The following is a 17329-nucleotide window of genomic DNA, read 5'->3' as shown; positions in this document are numbered from 1 at the left end:
TACATTCAAAACTAAAATTGTTTCCTTTTGGACGTTAATAGAATTCTGCTTTCCTATACCTACAGAAACTTTGTTTCTGTCATTTTAAGACTTTAAAGAAATGTCTAATTTCATAGATTTTTAAAATGTACGTATCAAAAAATTCTTATCTTTCCCTTTTGAATTAAATATTCTCTTCTGCTCTTTTTCTTCTTTATAACCCAATATTATATTCACATCAAGACTTTTTTTAACGGCTAAAGAAATAAAAGGAATAATGCCCAGAGCTCATGAGCATAAGCTGGGGAGTCAGAAAGACCAAAGCTTGAATCTAAAACTCTAGCACTTACTAGTGTAGGAGTTTTAACTTCTCTAAGTCTTGGTTTCACTAATGTGATAATGTAAGATAATGTAGAATGTAATAATGTAAAATGAAGATCATAATACCACCAACCTCTTGGTTGTTGTGAGGACTAAATGAGTTAATTTATAATTCTGAAGCATCGCAAAACTTAAATAAATTGAGCCTATTAGCAGTGTTAAGTGATGACTTAGGGATTAAGGAATCCAATTCAGTCATACCAGCTAGCGGTCAAAAAAGATGTTTTGAAATAATGCCTGAAATACATGGATACAGGTAGCTAAGAACTTTTTACTGGTCCACCTTGCATAGTTAAACCTATACCCTCAAAGCAGTCCTATAATTAGGTAATGAAGAATGGCAGGCTGGATAAAGGTTATATATCACTATATATAGTCTCAGTCCCCATTTCATAGGGGATTTTACTGCCCAATTTGTTAGGACTGTCAAAATTAAAGGACAAGTGCAATTCAAGACTGAGAATCATAAAAAGTGTGAACAGTTTTACTCTATTTGTATGTAGGGTCTGTCAAAGACTAATGAAGAATTATCTCCGTAAGTACATCCAACCATGATTCTCCTGGGGAGATGAAAACAAACAAACCACCAAGCTTCTTAATGCAGGAGATTCACAGCTCTCAATACTATTTTTGATTCACTTGTTTGACTCAAAATTCTCCTCATGAAAATAATGATTCACCATCACCCCTCTTCTTTTTTTAGCCAGAAATTTTAAACCAGTCATAAAAACCAATCCACATTTCTGATCAATACTAACGTGAGAATTCCATGCGCTCTTTCCAAGAGTTTGCTGCTAGCTGAATTAGCAAATATCCCATCTTTATCAAGCAAGGAGGTGCTACTTGACAGTCTGCTCTGGCGAATCCCAGTTCTGCCATTCCAGGCAATATCAAATGTATCACTGTAAAAAGTTAAATACAGTATAATTTGCTTTAGTTAACTGAGACATCTACAATACTCCCCACATTGCTTAAATAAGTAAATTTTAAAACTTTCAACACTGAAGTTAAAATTTACAAAAAGAGCTAACCCAGCAAAAAATGGTTTTAGCACAGAGATTACCAATCAATCTAATCTTTTCCTCATTCAGAACAAAGAATTTCTATGGATTCTGGCACATTCACATACAAATGTGCATGTAGATGAGCACATCATACAGCTAATATCTTTAAATCTAATCCATTAACTATTTACAATCAGTAAATAATATAAGGTTATTATAGTAATATAATGGTTTTTGTCTTTGTTAGATTTTAGAACTTCCAAATATTATTGAAGGAATTTACAATCCTAATAGGCTGTCCCATTCTATGGAATATTTAATTTCTTCCTGGGAGGTCTTATTCACACATTCACTCACTACACACACATCTACCAAAGTTACTAAGTATCTTCTATGGGCTGAGCAATATTCTAGCCACTGGAGATAGAAGAGTGAACAAAACAGATAAAATTATCAGTGATTACAATATGAGGACTTAATAGAGGGCTTTCCAGGTAAAGCAGCAAATTGACCACATTTTTTGATTCCTCCCATAAAAACCCATAAACACATTAAATATTAATAAAACCCATAAAAACATTAATAAAATAACTTTTAAAGGAATAAACACTTAAGAATAAAGAAAATATACTAAGAGACAAGAGTAACACAATTTTGAAATATGGAAAACAGAGGAATACAGAAAGCAATCTGAAAATGGCTACGAGGAAGAATGAGAAGCATCTGTATTTACAGAACTCTCAAAGGCTCCAGAGTTTCTGGAGTTCCATCAAGTACCTGTGGAAGTGGTGGGGAAGGTGGGTTAAAAACAAGAGCACTAGTTGAAAGTCAGTTTAAGAAGCAGTTAGACGAATGGATAAAGAAGATGTGGTTTATATATATATATATACAATGGAATACTACTTGGCAATGAGAAAGAATAAAATCTGGCCATTTGTAGCAACGTGGATGGAACTGGAGGGTATTATGCTAAGTGAAATAAGTCAGGAAGAGAAAGACAGATACCATATGTTTTCACTCATATGTGGATCCTGAGAAACTTAACAGAAGACCATGGGGGAGGGGAAGGAGAAAAAAATTACAGAGAGGGAGAGAGGCAAACCATAAGAGACTCTTAAATACTGAGAACAAACTGAGGGTTGATGAGGGTGGGGGAGAGGGGAAATTGGGTGATGGGCATTGAGGAGGGCACCTGCTGGGATGAGCACGGGGTGTTATATGGAAACCAATTTGACAATAAATTATATATATAATGCGTGCGTGTGTGTGTGTGTGTGTGTGTGTGTGTATGTATGTATGTAAAGAAGCATTTAGAACTCCATGAAGTCTGATAGCCATCCCTTACCTAAGCAAGAGGATGAAAGAGGAGTCCATGAACCACGGACTAGGCAGCACCAGGCACAACAGAGGATGAGTATACTATATAGAAGTCAAAGGTAATACTGAAAATAGATTCTCAACCCTCTTACCCCACTGGCTCCAGAATGCTAGCAGCTAGGACTATATCCTCCAGGGAGAAAATCGGAATAAACTTTTGTGTGCAATGTGGCCATCCCAGGAAGAAAGACCCAAAGATACCAATATGTTCTATACATTGCCAACACACCCAATTAATCAGATTGCAATTAGTCTTTCAGTGTTTCAATAATGAATATTAACAGTCAACCAAGGTTCATCAGACATCTGAGTAAAGCCATGAGCATAAAACAGAGACCAAAACAAACTATCATGACATAAACAACTTAAAGGAAAAAAAGATCAGGCAGGCGGAAAAAAAAAAAAAAAGTTTTAAGCCCTCAGTAATATTCTTAGAGAAGAGAGAAAATATTGCATCTATAAAATAAGATGCTATGAAAAATTAAAAAATTGAGAAAACAAAGTAACAAAAATGTCCTAAAAATTAAAGATGTAACACCAATAAAAATGCAGAATATACTTATTCATTCAAAAGTATCTATTGAGCACCAAATAGTGTCAATTTTTTCTAGCATCTTCATATTACTTAAATTCAAATGGAAGAAAACAAACACATTAAAAAACACATCGTATGTCAGACAATAGGTGCCAAGGAGAAATTTTAAACATAGAAGAAGAATGCCAGGACACTAGGCTTTTTAATAGGGAAGTCAAGGAGATGCACGATGGAGAAGATTTCATTTAAACAGAGATCTAAGGGAGATAAAAAGCAATTCAAGCAATTATCTGAAAGAAGAGCACTCTACTCAGAAGAGCAAACACACAGTTTGGGAGGCTGGAATTTTGTTGATGAGTCTGAGATATATTAAATAAATCAGCAAGGCTGGAGTGGAGTAAACAGGGGAAAAATGGTAGATCAAGTCAGAGTTAGGAAGGAGGAAACCATGTCACATATACCCTCTAGGAAATGTAAGAATTTTTGGGTTTTAATGAGAATGAGAAAGAAAGACAAAGAAGGATTTTCAGCAAAACATGAATCAGCTTTTTTATATTAAAATGTATTTTATATTACATATATTTACTATTATATTAAAATGATCTGGTTTCTATATTGAATACTGTTTGAGGGGCCAAGGACAAAAGCAGGGACATTACTTTAGGAAGCTATTATAATAATCTATGCCAGGGCAATAGCAGTGGAAGTAGTAAGAAATGGTGAGATTCAGGATATCATTTTAAGGTACAGCCAATGTAACTTGCTGATGGATTGAATGGGGAGTGTCTGAGACAGAGGGAATTAAGGATGACTTCAAGATTTTAAACCAGTAAGAGAAGATTTAGAGATGAGGAAGTGGGAGAAATCACTTATAAAGCAAAACAACATGAAAAATCATTAACAAAATAGATCAATCAAGTAGACTCAAGACTTAACAAAAGAGTTTCTAGACAGATCATACAAAATTCTGGTACTTAAGTACACAGGAGAGATGTCACTTGTATTACAAAGGCTCAAGAATCAGGTGCACCTGGATGGCTCAGTTGGTTAAGCGTCCAACTCTTGATTTTGGCTCAGGTCATGATCTCACAGTTCATGGGTTTGAGCCCCACTTCAGGCTCTGTGCTGGTGGGGCAAAGCCTGCTTGGGATTCTCTCTCTCTCTCCCTTTCTCTCTTCCCTCCTCCACTCGTGTACTTTGTCTCGCTCTCAAAATAAATAAACAAACTTGGGGCGCCTAGGTGGCTCAGTCAGTTGGACATCTGGCTTCGGCTCAGGTCATGATCTTGCAGTCTATGAGTTCAAGCCCCATGTCGGGCTCTGTGCTGACAGCTCGGAACCTGGAGCCCGCTTCAAATTCTGTGTCTCCCTCACTCTCTGCCCTGCCCCTGCTCACAATCTGCCCCTCTCTCTCTCAAAAATAAATTAACATCAAAAGACTTTTAAAAATTAAGTAAATTAAATAAATAAGTAAGCTTTAAAAAAAAGAATCAGAGAAAGGGCACCTATAAAAAAAAAAACCTACAGTCAACATCATGCTTCATGATTAAAAAAAAAAAAAAAACACTGGAAGATTTCTCACTAATATCAGGAATAAGACAAGGATGTGAGCTCTTGCCACACTAATTCAACACTGTACTGAAGTTCCTAGCCAGGGCAGTAAGTAAGAGAAAGAAATAAAAGACATCCAAGTTGAAAAGGAAGAAGTAAAATTGTATTTATTCACATATGACATGATCTTACATATAGAGAATTCTAAGGAATCCACTAAAAAACTATGAGAACTTATGAGTTAAGCAAGGTTAAAATATTCAATTATATTTCTATATAACAGCAATGAACAATTGACAATGAAAGCAAAAAATTTTTTCATTTATAAAAGCATGAAAAATAATACTTAGTAAATTTGAGAAAAGAAGTGTAAGGCTTGTACACTAAAAACTAAAAAATATTGTTAAAAGAATTAAAGATCTAAAGAAGTGAAAAGATACTCCATGACAATATTCCTCAAATTAATCTATAGATTCAATATAACCTCTAGCGAAATCCTAGACGTTTGTTTTTTTTTTGCAGAAATGACAAGATAATCCTAAAATTCATACGGAAATGCAAAGAATCCAGAATAGCCAAAAGAATGTTGAAAAAAACAAAGCTGGAAGAATTATAGTTCCTGATTTGTAAACCGATTATAAAGCTATAGTAATTAAGACAACATGGTACTGGCATAAGGAAATACATACATATCAATAGAATAAAATTGAGAATCCAGAAATAAACACTTCTATTTATGGTCAAATGAGTTTTGACAAAGGTATCAAGACAATTCAACAGGGAAATAACAGTATTTTCAACCAATGGTACTGAGGCAACTGAATATCCACATGGGAAAGAAGGAAACTGGATCTTTATCTCTTAGCATATACAAAACAACTCAAAATCAATTACAGATCTAAATTTAAAAGCTAAAACTATAAAATTCTTAAAAGAAAACAGAGTAAACCTTTGTGACTTAGGCTTAATGATTTCTTAAATACAACAAAAGTATAGCAAAAAATAAAAATAGATAAATTAGACTTCTTCAAAATTAAAACCTTCACACTTCCAATAACACATTTGAAATCATGTATCTGATAAGGGACCTAGATCTAGAATATATAAATAACTCTTACAACCTGATAATAAGAGAACCCAACTAAAAAACAGATTACTCAAGAAATAAAAAGAAATGAACTACTGATACATTTAATAACCTAATGAATTAAGCACCACGTTTAACGTTAAAGAGCTAATCTCAAAGTTATGAAGGGGATTAGGACATGTCACCCCAAATTACACTACATAAGGGAACTAAGAATCAACAGATACAGGAAGAGTCAGTTCTCTCCTGTCCCCTGAAATTCCTAAAAGTAGGGCATAAATTTCCCTTCGTGAAAAGTGTCCCCATCTCCCCTATAAGGAAGAGAAGAGCAGCTTTTATCACCTGAAATAAGAGACTAGGAACTGAAAGGAGTTTGCTTAAATAAACCTTACTAAAATAACCCTCATCTTCCATTAGTTCCCCCATCTATTCCCTAGTCACTACCCCACATTTTATAATCCCTTTTAAAGCCCAAAACATCTTTCCTTTAAAAAAAGAGTATATGAGCCCCCAAGTATGACACCACTTCTTTAAGTTTCACTTCTTTTCTGTGAATACTCATGCATGTAAAACATTAATAAAAATTATATACTTTTTCTCCTGTTAATCTGTCTTTCATAATTTAATTCACAGGCCCTAGAGGCCCACAGGTTGCTAGAGGATAGGACAGGGAAGGAGAGGGGTAAATACAAATAGGCAGCATTAGTGAATTCTTTTGTGATTATGAAAAAGGTATGTATCTTGACTGTGGCATTGATTACATAATTGTATATATGGGATACAATTGCAAAAGTCTATATATGGACATGTGTAGATTGCTAAAAATGGTGAAAGTAAAAAGATAAGTTACAAATTGGGGGAATACATTTGAAACATAAGTGAAATGGCACCAGTACATAAAATTTATAAAGAATACTTTTTAAAAAAGAAATATGGACAAAGAAATGATACTTCAAAATACATGAATAGCCATAAATATAAAAATTGTTCAACAACATTAATAAGCAGGGAAAAGCAAATCCTAAGATACCATTTTATAACCACCAGATTATCAAACGTTAAGAAGACAGTCAGCTGAGTTGTGCTGGCAAGGAACGAAGCAAAGGGAACTTTTAGCTGCCACTTTTAGTGTACATTAGTACAACTCCTTTGGGGGAAAAACTGGGGATTATCTTATAAAACTATCATGCACATATCCCACTGAATTAACAGTTCCATTAATAAGTACATATCCTAGCAATGTAATAATAGGTGAACCAGAAGACTGGTATGAGCATGTTTAAAATAACACCATTAGTCAGGGTGCCTACATGGCTCAGTTGGTTAAGCATCTGATTCTTGATTTCGGCTTAGGTCATGATTTCACGGTTCATGAGATCAAGCCCACATTGGGCTTCGTGCTGACAGCGCGGAGCCTGCTTGGCTTCTCTCTCTCTCTCCCCTTTCTCTTCCCACCACCCCCCCAACACACATGTGTACACACCTGCTCTCTCTCTCAAAATAAACATTAAAAAATTAAATATTATATGGGGTGCCTGAGTGGCTCAGTCAGTTAAGCATCTGACTTAGGCTCAGGTCATGATCTCACGGTTTGTGAATTTGAGCCCCGCGTCAGGCTCTGTGCTGACAGCTCAGAGCCTGGAGCCTGCTTTGGATTCTGTGTCTCCCCCTCTCTCTGCCCCTGCCCTGCTCGCACTCTGTCTCAGTCTCTCAAAAAGTGAATAAACATTTAAAAAAAATTTTTTTTAATTAAAAATTTTTAATAATAAAGTAGCACCATTTCTTTAAAAATTTTTTTTTTAACATTTATTATTGACACAGAGAGCAATACAGCATGAGCATAGGAAGGGCAAGAGAGAGGAGGAAACACAGAATCCAAAGCAGGCTCCAGGTTCTGAGTGGTCAGCACAGAGCCAGATGTGGGGCTCAAACCCACAAACCATGAGATCATGACCTGAGCCAAAGTCGGATGCCCAACCAACTGAGCCATCCGGGCACCCCTAAAGTAGCACCATTTCTAATAGTAAAAGAATCACTCATATATCCACTGAGAGATAAATCAATTATGGTATATTAGTGTCACAATAATTTTTTTTTCAACGTTTATTTATTTTTGGGACAGAGAGAGACAGAGCATGAACGGGGGAGGGGCAGAGAGACAGGGAGACACAGAATCGGAAACAGGCTCCAGGCTCTGAGCCATCAGCCCAGAGCCCGACGCGGGGCTCGAACTCATGGACCGCGAGGTCGTGACCTGGCTGAAGTCGGACGCTTAACCGACTGCGCCACCCAGGCGCCCCAACACAATAATTTTTTTAATGTGATAAAATAATTTTTTTTACTGTGATTAAAAAATACACAACACAAAACTTACCATTTTAACTATTACTTTTTTATTGAGAAATAATTGACACATTATATTACAACATACTGAGTACTTATATATACTGCCAAATGATCACCACAATAACTATGGTTAATATCTGTCACCATATGCAGTTACAAATTTTTTTCTGTGATGAGAACTTTTGAGATCTACTCTCTTAGTAACTTCTAAATACACAATACAGTATTATTAACTATGGCAACTATACATACTATCTGTTACTTCCCAGAACTTATTTATTTTGTAATTGGGAGTTTGTACCTTTTGACCACCTTCACCCATTTCACCCACCCCCTACTCAGGCCATGGGCAACCACCAATCTGTTCTCTCTCCATTTTAATATTTTCAGTGTACATTGTATAGGAGTATATTGGCATGAGTACATTCACATTGCTCTACAAACATCACCACTATCCATCTTCAGAATTTTTAGCCAAACTGAAACGTTGCATCCATTAAACAGTAACTCCCTATCCCCCCCAATAGCATATAATATTATACAGCAACTAAAAAGAATAAACTGTATGCAACAAGATGGATGAATCTTAGATGAATATTGCTGAAGGGAAAAAAAATCATAGAAGACAGCATACTATATACTAATTTTTCTGTATAACTTAAAAACAAGCAAAGACAATTTATGGCTTAGAAAAAACATACATTTATGATAAAACTTTTTTGAGAGAGAGTACAAACGTGTATGAGAGGTGGAGGAGTAGTGGGGAGAGAATTTTAAGCAGGCTCCATGCCCAGCCTGGAGCCGAATGCAGGGCTCTATCTCACAACTGTGAGACCATGACCTGCGCTGAAATCAAGAGTCAGACACTCAACCAACTGAGCCACCAAGATGCCCCTGTAAAACTTTTTTTAAGAGTACAGTAATGGCAAACATAAAATTCTACATAACAGTTATCTGAGGGGTGGGAGGAAGGGAATGATCAGATAATATAAAGGTAGCTGTAGCAATATTAATAATCTTCTAGTTCTGAACTTGGGTGGTAGGTTCATTTTGTTTGTGTGCTTCCTAATTATATGAGTGTTTGCATATTCTCTTATAGCAAAGTCTACATTAATGTATAAAGACTGAATAGGAGCTTCCCATTAAACATGTATATCAAACTTAGTATACACCATTTCAAATCCTCTCAGTCTTAACCTCTTATAGCTACTGCTGTTGCAAAGAGTACTATGACTAGTTACACATATTTAGTCCAGTTTCAAACCTTATTATACCATTTATAAAAGCTTCAAGAAAGAAAAACAAACTACACCTTGCTTCATATTTTTAAAGCCACATAAGTATTAATAAGAATTCTAACTATTTCTTCTATACCTCTTTGAAAACACAAACCAAACATACTTACTGTTGATTTTTTTCATTTAGAGTATTCATGCCCTGGAGATCAGAAAGAGGTGTTCTGGGATTTTTCCGGGTTATACCTAACATATAAAAAGCAGATATTTTCAAATCAATGCTAAAAGAAACTACACATAAAACAATTTTTCTAAGGGCAAATGAAATTAATGTACTTTGATAGTAAATATTTGCTAAACATGTCAGAAATATCAAAATAAGAATGTGAACCAAGGCACATGACTGTTACTTACAAACCTGACTTAATCAACAATGAACCCAATTAGGGAATTAAATAATAAATCTTTTTAATTGTTCTCTCATTTAAACATTATCAGAATATCAAGGGTAACTGGGCTGAAGGTCTAGAAATGTATATGCTCATTTATTTTAATATTCAAAAAATTCCTAATTATTCCTTTGCAACATTTTTCAGCAATAATTGCTGACATGGACCATAGATTTTAGCGATCAATTAATCTTATGTATAGACACTGAGAAACAAAAACAATAAATTACTTCCTTTACTGATATTTTTTAAGTTATAATTTACTTTAAATCATATGATAAACACTGAAGCTCTATACACATAAGGCCACAAATTTTCAACACACATTTAATATAGGTAAAATACAATGGAAAGGAAATAAAAGTATCTATTCAAGATAACAATCTTAAATGTAGAAAATCCTAAGTAACTCACAAAAAATTATTAGGACTAATAAAAGAGTTCAGAACAATTATAAAATATAAGATCAGTACTTAAAAGTCAATTTTATTTCTATACAATGGTAATAAACAATCAGAAAATAAAATTAAGAACACAATTCCATTAATAAGACCAAAATAATATTAAACAATAAATTTTAAAAAGCATAAAGTGTCTACACTGAAAACTACAAAACATTGAAAGAAAATCTAAATAAATGGAATGCCTTTCAAACTTATTGGCTGGAAAATTTAATATTGTTAAGAAGGCAATGTTCCCTAAATTTACCTGCAGACTGATGCAATCTCTATGAAAATTCCAGCAGCATTTTTTTTTGCAGAAATGAATAAACTGACCCTAAAATTAATATGGAAATGCAAAAGACCCAGACTACCAGAACAATGCTGAAAAAGAAGAACATGATTGGAGGACTCACACTTCCTGAATTCAAAACTTACTACAAAGACAGAGTAACTGAGACATTATGGTACTGACATAAACAAAGACAAATAAATCAATGGAAAGGAACTGAGAATACAAATCAGACCTTTACATTTAAGATCTATTGAATTTTGACAATGGTGTCAAGATATTCAATGGGAAAAGAATAATTTTTTCAATAATGGTGTTGGGAAAACTAGGTATCCTTATGCAAAAGAATGAAGTTGGGACCAAAAATCAAAATATAAGTCCTGAAATTATAAAACTCTTGAAAGAAAATACAGAAGTAAATTATTCTGACACTGAAGTAGACAATAAAATTACTTAGATATGTCACCAAAAGCATAAGCAACAAAAGAAAAAAAAAAGGATAAAAAGACATCATCAAAATGTAAAACTATTATGCTTCAAAAGACACCATATCAAGAAAGTAGGAAGACAACCCACAGAATGGTAGAAAATGTCTGTAAATCAAATATCTGATAAGGAACTTGAATCCAGAAAATAAAAAGAACTCTTACAACTGAACAATAAAAAGACAACCCAATTTAAAAATGAACAAATGAATAAATGAATAAATGAACAAAATGAATAAATATTTTTCCAAAGAAGACATGCAAATGGCTAATAAGTACACAAAATGATGCTCAACATCATTAGTAATCAGAGAAATGAAAATCAAAACTACAATGAGATACCACGTCACACCCACCAGGATGGCTATAATCAAAAAGACAGATAATAAGTGCTCCCAAGGACACGAAAAAATTGGAACCTTTATACACTGTTGAAATGTGAAATGATACAGACACCTTGGAAAACACTCGAGCAGTTCATCAAAAAACTAAACATAAGATTACCATATGACCCAGCAATTCTACTCCTAAGTAAATCCCCAGGAGAATTTCCAATAAACTATTACTGGAAATATATCCTGAGATCAACAAATTCTTAGAACTTTGAATGACTTTTTTTTCTTATATATTTGAATTCATTGTTTTTGTTTTATTTAATCAGTTGTTTAGTTATAGGCATCAATTATCCCTATGACAAATTCTCCCTTTCTATCCTTCATATTATTTTCTTTCGTGTATTGAAACATAATAATCCCAGAAGTTTCTTCAGTATCAGTAATTCAATTTTCAGCTATTTCCCCTATTTTTTGAACTCATACAGATTTAGCTTTATGCCTCTGTGTGCTTTAGTAGTTCAATACCTATTTTCAGTATCATTCTGATATTTTATACTCTCAAATTTGTACTGCTGCTTTACTGGATTCATGTTATTAAATGCTTCTAAACTATAAAGTACTCACAGGAAATCTCTTTCTCTTTCTTGGAGTATCTTCCCTGTAAACACATTAGGGCATATCTTTGAGGGTCGTTCTTTTATGCATATTAACTTACTTTCTTATTTCCCTCTGTATGATGATTTTTCAACATCAATTATTAAATAGTTTAACATTAAAAGGGATAATACACTGAACACTGGCAACTGATCACTCAGAAAATGAAGGCCTGTGCACCTCTCTCCTGATCCCATCACAACAGCTTCAGGTCCCATCATTGCCTACTTGTTAGGATTAGCACAAAAAAACAAAACAAAACACTATAATAGCTATCATAATATTCAATAACTTAACGTTGAAGATTGTCTTATGAGTTAACAGACAGCAAATCTCAAGGAACAATAGGGAACTGTAAAAAGGAAACAAATGGATATTCTGGACCTAAAAACTAAAATTAAAAATTCATTTTATGGGTTTAAACAGCACAATGAACTTGAAATTGATAAATAAAAATTATCCAACCTGAAGAATGAAAGAAGATAAAAGAAAAATGAAGAGTATGAGGAATCTGAGAGAATATCAAATATGCTAAAAACATGTAACTGACATCCAGAAAGAAAATAAATTGCAGCAGAAAAAAAAAAATTTAAATATTAGCCAAAAATTTCCTAAATTTGATGAAAAACAATTGAAGCACAGGTCCAAAAGGTACAGCAAATCCCAAACAGGATAAATATAAAAATAAATCATATCTAGGAAATCACAATTACTGAAAACCAGAAAACAAAGAGAAAATGTCAAGGAGCCAGAGGAAAAAAGGTCCATTAGGCATGAAAGAATGACAATAGGATGACATCTGAATTGATCATCACAAATAATATATAACAAGGAGAAAATGAAGGATATATTTTTAATGTTTATTTTTTGAAAGAGAGAGACAGTATGTGTGTGTGTGAACAGGGGAGGGGCAGAGAGAGACACAGACAGAATCCAAAGCAGGCTCCAGGCTCTGAGCTGTTAGCAGAGTCCAACACAGGGCTCAAACCCACGAACTGTGAGATCATGACCTGAGCCAAAGTCGGACACTTAACCGACTAGGTCACCTAGGCACCCTCAGAATGAAGTATCTTTAAAGTGCTGAAAGACTGATAGTTCCTAATGACATTAAACATGTCTACTTTATGACACAGTAACAACCCATAAGTTTTACCTGAGGAAAGAACATATGTAGTACACAAAATGACTTGAATGTTTATAACAGGGCTTCTCACAACAGCTCAAAACAGTATTATAACCCTAATATCCATTAAGAAACGAATGATATACAATTGTTTATACCTATATAACTCTGCAACAAATTACTTAAATATGAAACAACATAGATAAATGTTTACCATTATATTGCATAAAAGAATCAGAATGCAAAAGAATACAAACTGAATTATTCCATTTCTGTAAATTTTTAGGAAAGGCAAAACTATAGTAACAAATCTTAACATGAGTTGCCAAAAGGTGGTGGGAAAATGTACAAGAAAGCAAGAACAAATTTTCTGATACAACTTTATTCTAGTATTTCATTTTGAATCTTTTTGTGTTCATGTTTTAGGTTTTTCTTGTATAAACATCTTGTAGTTACATTTTTTTTCTTTTTAAATGTTTTTGAGAGAGAGAGAGAGAAAGAGACAGGATCTGAAGCAGGCTCTATGCTGACAGCAGATATAGTGCTTGAACTCATGAACTGTGAGATCACAACCTGAGCCAAAGTCGAACCCAGACGCCCCGAGTTTTCTTTTTCTTAACTGCATAATCTGTTTTTTAACTATTTAGTTTCGCCCAACATAATATTACTGTTATTTCTATTTTTACTAACTTATTTTATGCCTTCTACGCCCTAATTATTATATGCTTTTATCCAGACTTCTACTGAACTATTTTCTTTATATTCTGATTTGTTTTGGAAGTTATATATACTCTCTTCTTTGATTATCCTTGAATTTTTAACATATCCATGAATTCTAAACTAAATTCTCTCTTCCCTTTTTCTAAAGAGTACAGAAACTTTTTTTAATATACTTAACTTATTTTTGAGAAAATGCAAGTGGGGGAGGGGCAGAAAGAAGGGGACAGAGGCTTCAAAGTAGGCTGTGCACTGACAGGCTGCTAGCAGGAAGCCACATGTGGGGCTCCAGCTCACAAACATTGAGGTCATAACCTGAGCTGAAGTCTGACACTCAACCAAACTGAGCCACCAGGTTCCCCTAAAAAGAGTATAAGAATTTCTGAAAGGTCTGATTCTAGCTATCCCCTTCCCATCTCAGATGTTGTTACCCTGTACTTATTTCCACCTTGTTTTCTTCCCATGAATCAAGAAATTAAGCTTTACTACTAAGTTTTATAAAGTAAATATTTATTTAGATTTATGCACTTATTTAATATTTCTTTATCAGATCTCAAAACTTGCCAGTGAGGTCAGGTTTTGTCTTTCTCAACTAAACCATTTTATAAGTTCTATCAGTGTAGAGCTGTTCAGATTACTATCTAACTTTATTACAATTGTTCATCTTTGCATGGTCTATCTTTGTCCACCCTTCTATGTTCATCATTTTAAGAATCTTTAATTGAACTTCTTGAAAAATTCATTTTGGGAATTTAAGTGATGAGGTTAATCTATTTTTAGTAATTATAAGTAGCAGTACTTGTTTCTTGTATTTTATTTCATATTTTTCATTTATCTCAAACTCATTTTTTCCCTTTTTTGCTTTCATTTGTTAAAGGTTTCTTAAGCTACTGTAAAAGATAAACTTGTTTCTATTTTTTTATTATTGTAGTTGCCTATAAAGCACACATTCATGTTTATTTACCCATACTGATTTACCAACTTTGATAAATATCTATAGTCTATCAATTCAAGAAAAAGATAGCTTCCTGACTTCCCTGCAAGCTTCAACAAAGTAACACTCTAGCACTTCCTGCATGTTTCTATTCATTTTCAAACAGGAATTCTGATCATACACTTTTTTATTTTTTATATTCTTAATTCCATGCAAAATAGTCTTTTCTATACATTTGTGACTTTTGTCAGGCTTAATGATATGTGATTTTTATTGTGGTAAAATTTACACATAGAATCCATGCATTTTTAAGTATATGGTTGTGTAAGATTAGATAAAACCACCACCAAAAGAAGACAGAGAATATCTGCATCATTGCCCAAAAGTTCCCTCATACCCTTTCTTAGACAACCCCTACAACCCCTTTCCTGGATCAAGGAAACCACTTATCTGCTATGCATATAGGCTGGTTAGCATATTCTAGAATTTGACATAAATGGAATGTAACACAGTATGTCCTCTTTTGTGTAAGGTTTAACTCAGCATACTATTTTAATAATTCATCTATAAAAATATTTCCATGAACACATATTTTCATTTCTCTCAGGTAAATACCAGGGATCGGTATTAATGGAACATATGGGAAGTATATCCGTACCTTTATTCAAAACTGTTTCCCAAAACAATTATACTATTTTACATTGCAGTAGAGTAAATAAGTACCCCCAGTTGCTCCACATCTTCAGCATCAGTTAGTACTGTCAACTTCTTAAAGGTTAGCCATATCACAGGGTGTTAATATGACCTCATTGTGATTATAATTTGCATTTCCCTAATGATTAATGAAACTGATAATTTTAATTAGCCTAAGGATCATTCATAGATCTTCTTTTTTTAAAGCACATGTTCAAATCTTTAGGCTATTTTTAACTGAACTGTTGATCCTATTAACTACAGGGGTTTTGAAAATATTGTTTTCAAATCCATTATCAGTTATTAGTATAATAAATTATTACACAAATATTGCTTCCCAGGGTGTGGTATGCTTTTAGCTTTCTTAAGATCTATTTCAAAGTAGAAATTTTCAATTTGGTGAACTCCATCTTTTTTTTCTTTTTTCTTTTTTTTTTTTTTTTTTTTTTAACAGTTTATGCTCTTATGTCCGATCTAAGAAATTTTTGCCTGGCAAAAGATTTTGCCTGACTGCAAAGATTTTCCTCAGGTTTTCTTCTACAAATTTAATAGTTCTCCTCTTTATGAAAAGCTGTATGACCCACTTTGAGTTCAATCTTATGTATAATATAAGGTAAAAGTCAGTCTTCTTGTTACATACAGATACCCAGTTGTTCCAATGTGATTTATTCAGAAGACTATAGTCAACCCCACTGGATTATCTCAACATCTTTGCAGAAAATCAACTGACTTCTATGTGTAGATCTTTTCCTGGATTTTTATTTGGTTCTAGTGATCTCTTGATCTTAAGAATAAGAGAACAATGTCATCACTATTTTAGTCTTGAAATCGTATTGTATAAGTTCTCCAGCTTAACTGCTCTTTTTGAAAATTGTTTTGTCATCCTAGGTATTCCATATTTCTATATAAATCTTAGTTATCAGCTCATGAATTTCTACAAAAAATCTGCTGTGATATTCATCAGAATTGCATTCAAACTATTGATCCAACTGGGGAGGAACTGACATCTCAACAATAGAAACACATGTATCTCAAAAAAAAAAAAAAAAAAAAAAAAGAAAGAAAAAGAAAATGAAGAAGAAAAAGAAAAACATGTATCTCCATTTATTTAAGTATTTTTCAATTCCCCTTGATTGTATACAGGTCTAACATGTATTTCATTAAAGTTATCCCTGTATATTTCATGATTTGGTGTATTATTACCCATTGCATATTAAAGCACTTCAAAACCTAGCACTTTAAAATAAGTTATCATAATCACAGACTTTCTAGAGAGACAGGTTTCAAAAGCTGCTTAGCTTGGAGGTTCCAATAGGGTTTCTCATAAGGTTGTATTCAACCTGTTGGCCAAGGCTATGGTCATCTCAAGACTGGAATGGAACTGGGGAGGAGTTAAGATGGCAGAGAAGTAGGGGAACCCCAGGTATTGCTCATCCCTCAAACACAGCTATGTTGAGGTCAAATTACTTGGAACACCCAGGAAATCGATCTGTAGAGACACAGAAGGATCTCCAAAGTTGGAGAGAGACAGCTTGGCAGATGTGAAGTGGTTGGATCTTTTGGGGCTAAAACCCTGAGGTTTTGGAAGTATATGACTTTCTGCAAAGCAGAGCCATGGTGCACGCTCCTGGGGAAGAGGGACCTGGCCCCGAGAGTCCTTAGTGTGGTGTAGAAATCTCCAGGGCACACTGGGAGAGAACAGTTCCCTTCCTG

The 17329-nt window shown here is 33.9% G+C and overlaps 1 protein-coding gene across 12 annotated transcripts in view; it reads right to left on the bottom strand.

The window, feature by feature from the left end:
• The window catches only part of MYO9A (myosin IXA), a 280504-nt gene that overhangs the window by 118977 nt on the left and 144198 nt on the right, over positions 1-17329 (bottom strand). For all 12 annotated transcript variants that reach the window (XM_045059075.1, XM_045059073.1, XM_045059076.1 and 9 more), the window contains 2 exons: positions 9665-9740; positions 1119-1262 (listed from right to left, as the gene is read on the bottom strand). In XM_045059075.1, coding sequence (XP_044915010.1) covers positions 1119-1262; positions 9665-9740 — 220 coding nt within the window. The remainder of the gene's footprint in view (positions 1-1118; positions 1263-9664; positions 9741-17329) is intronic.

The sequence above is a fragment of the Felis catus genome, chromosome B3 (genome assembly GCF_018350175.1).
Source record: "Felis catus isolate Fca126 chromosome B3, F.catus_Fca126_mat1.0, whole genome shotgun sequence".
NCBI classification, from domain to species: Eukaryota; Metazoa; Chordata; class Mammalia; order Carnivora; family Felidae; genus Felis; species Felis catus.
This window is presented reverse-complemented; position numbering and strand designations above follow the sequence as displayed.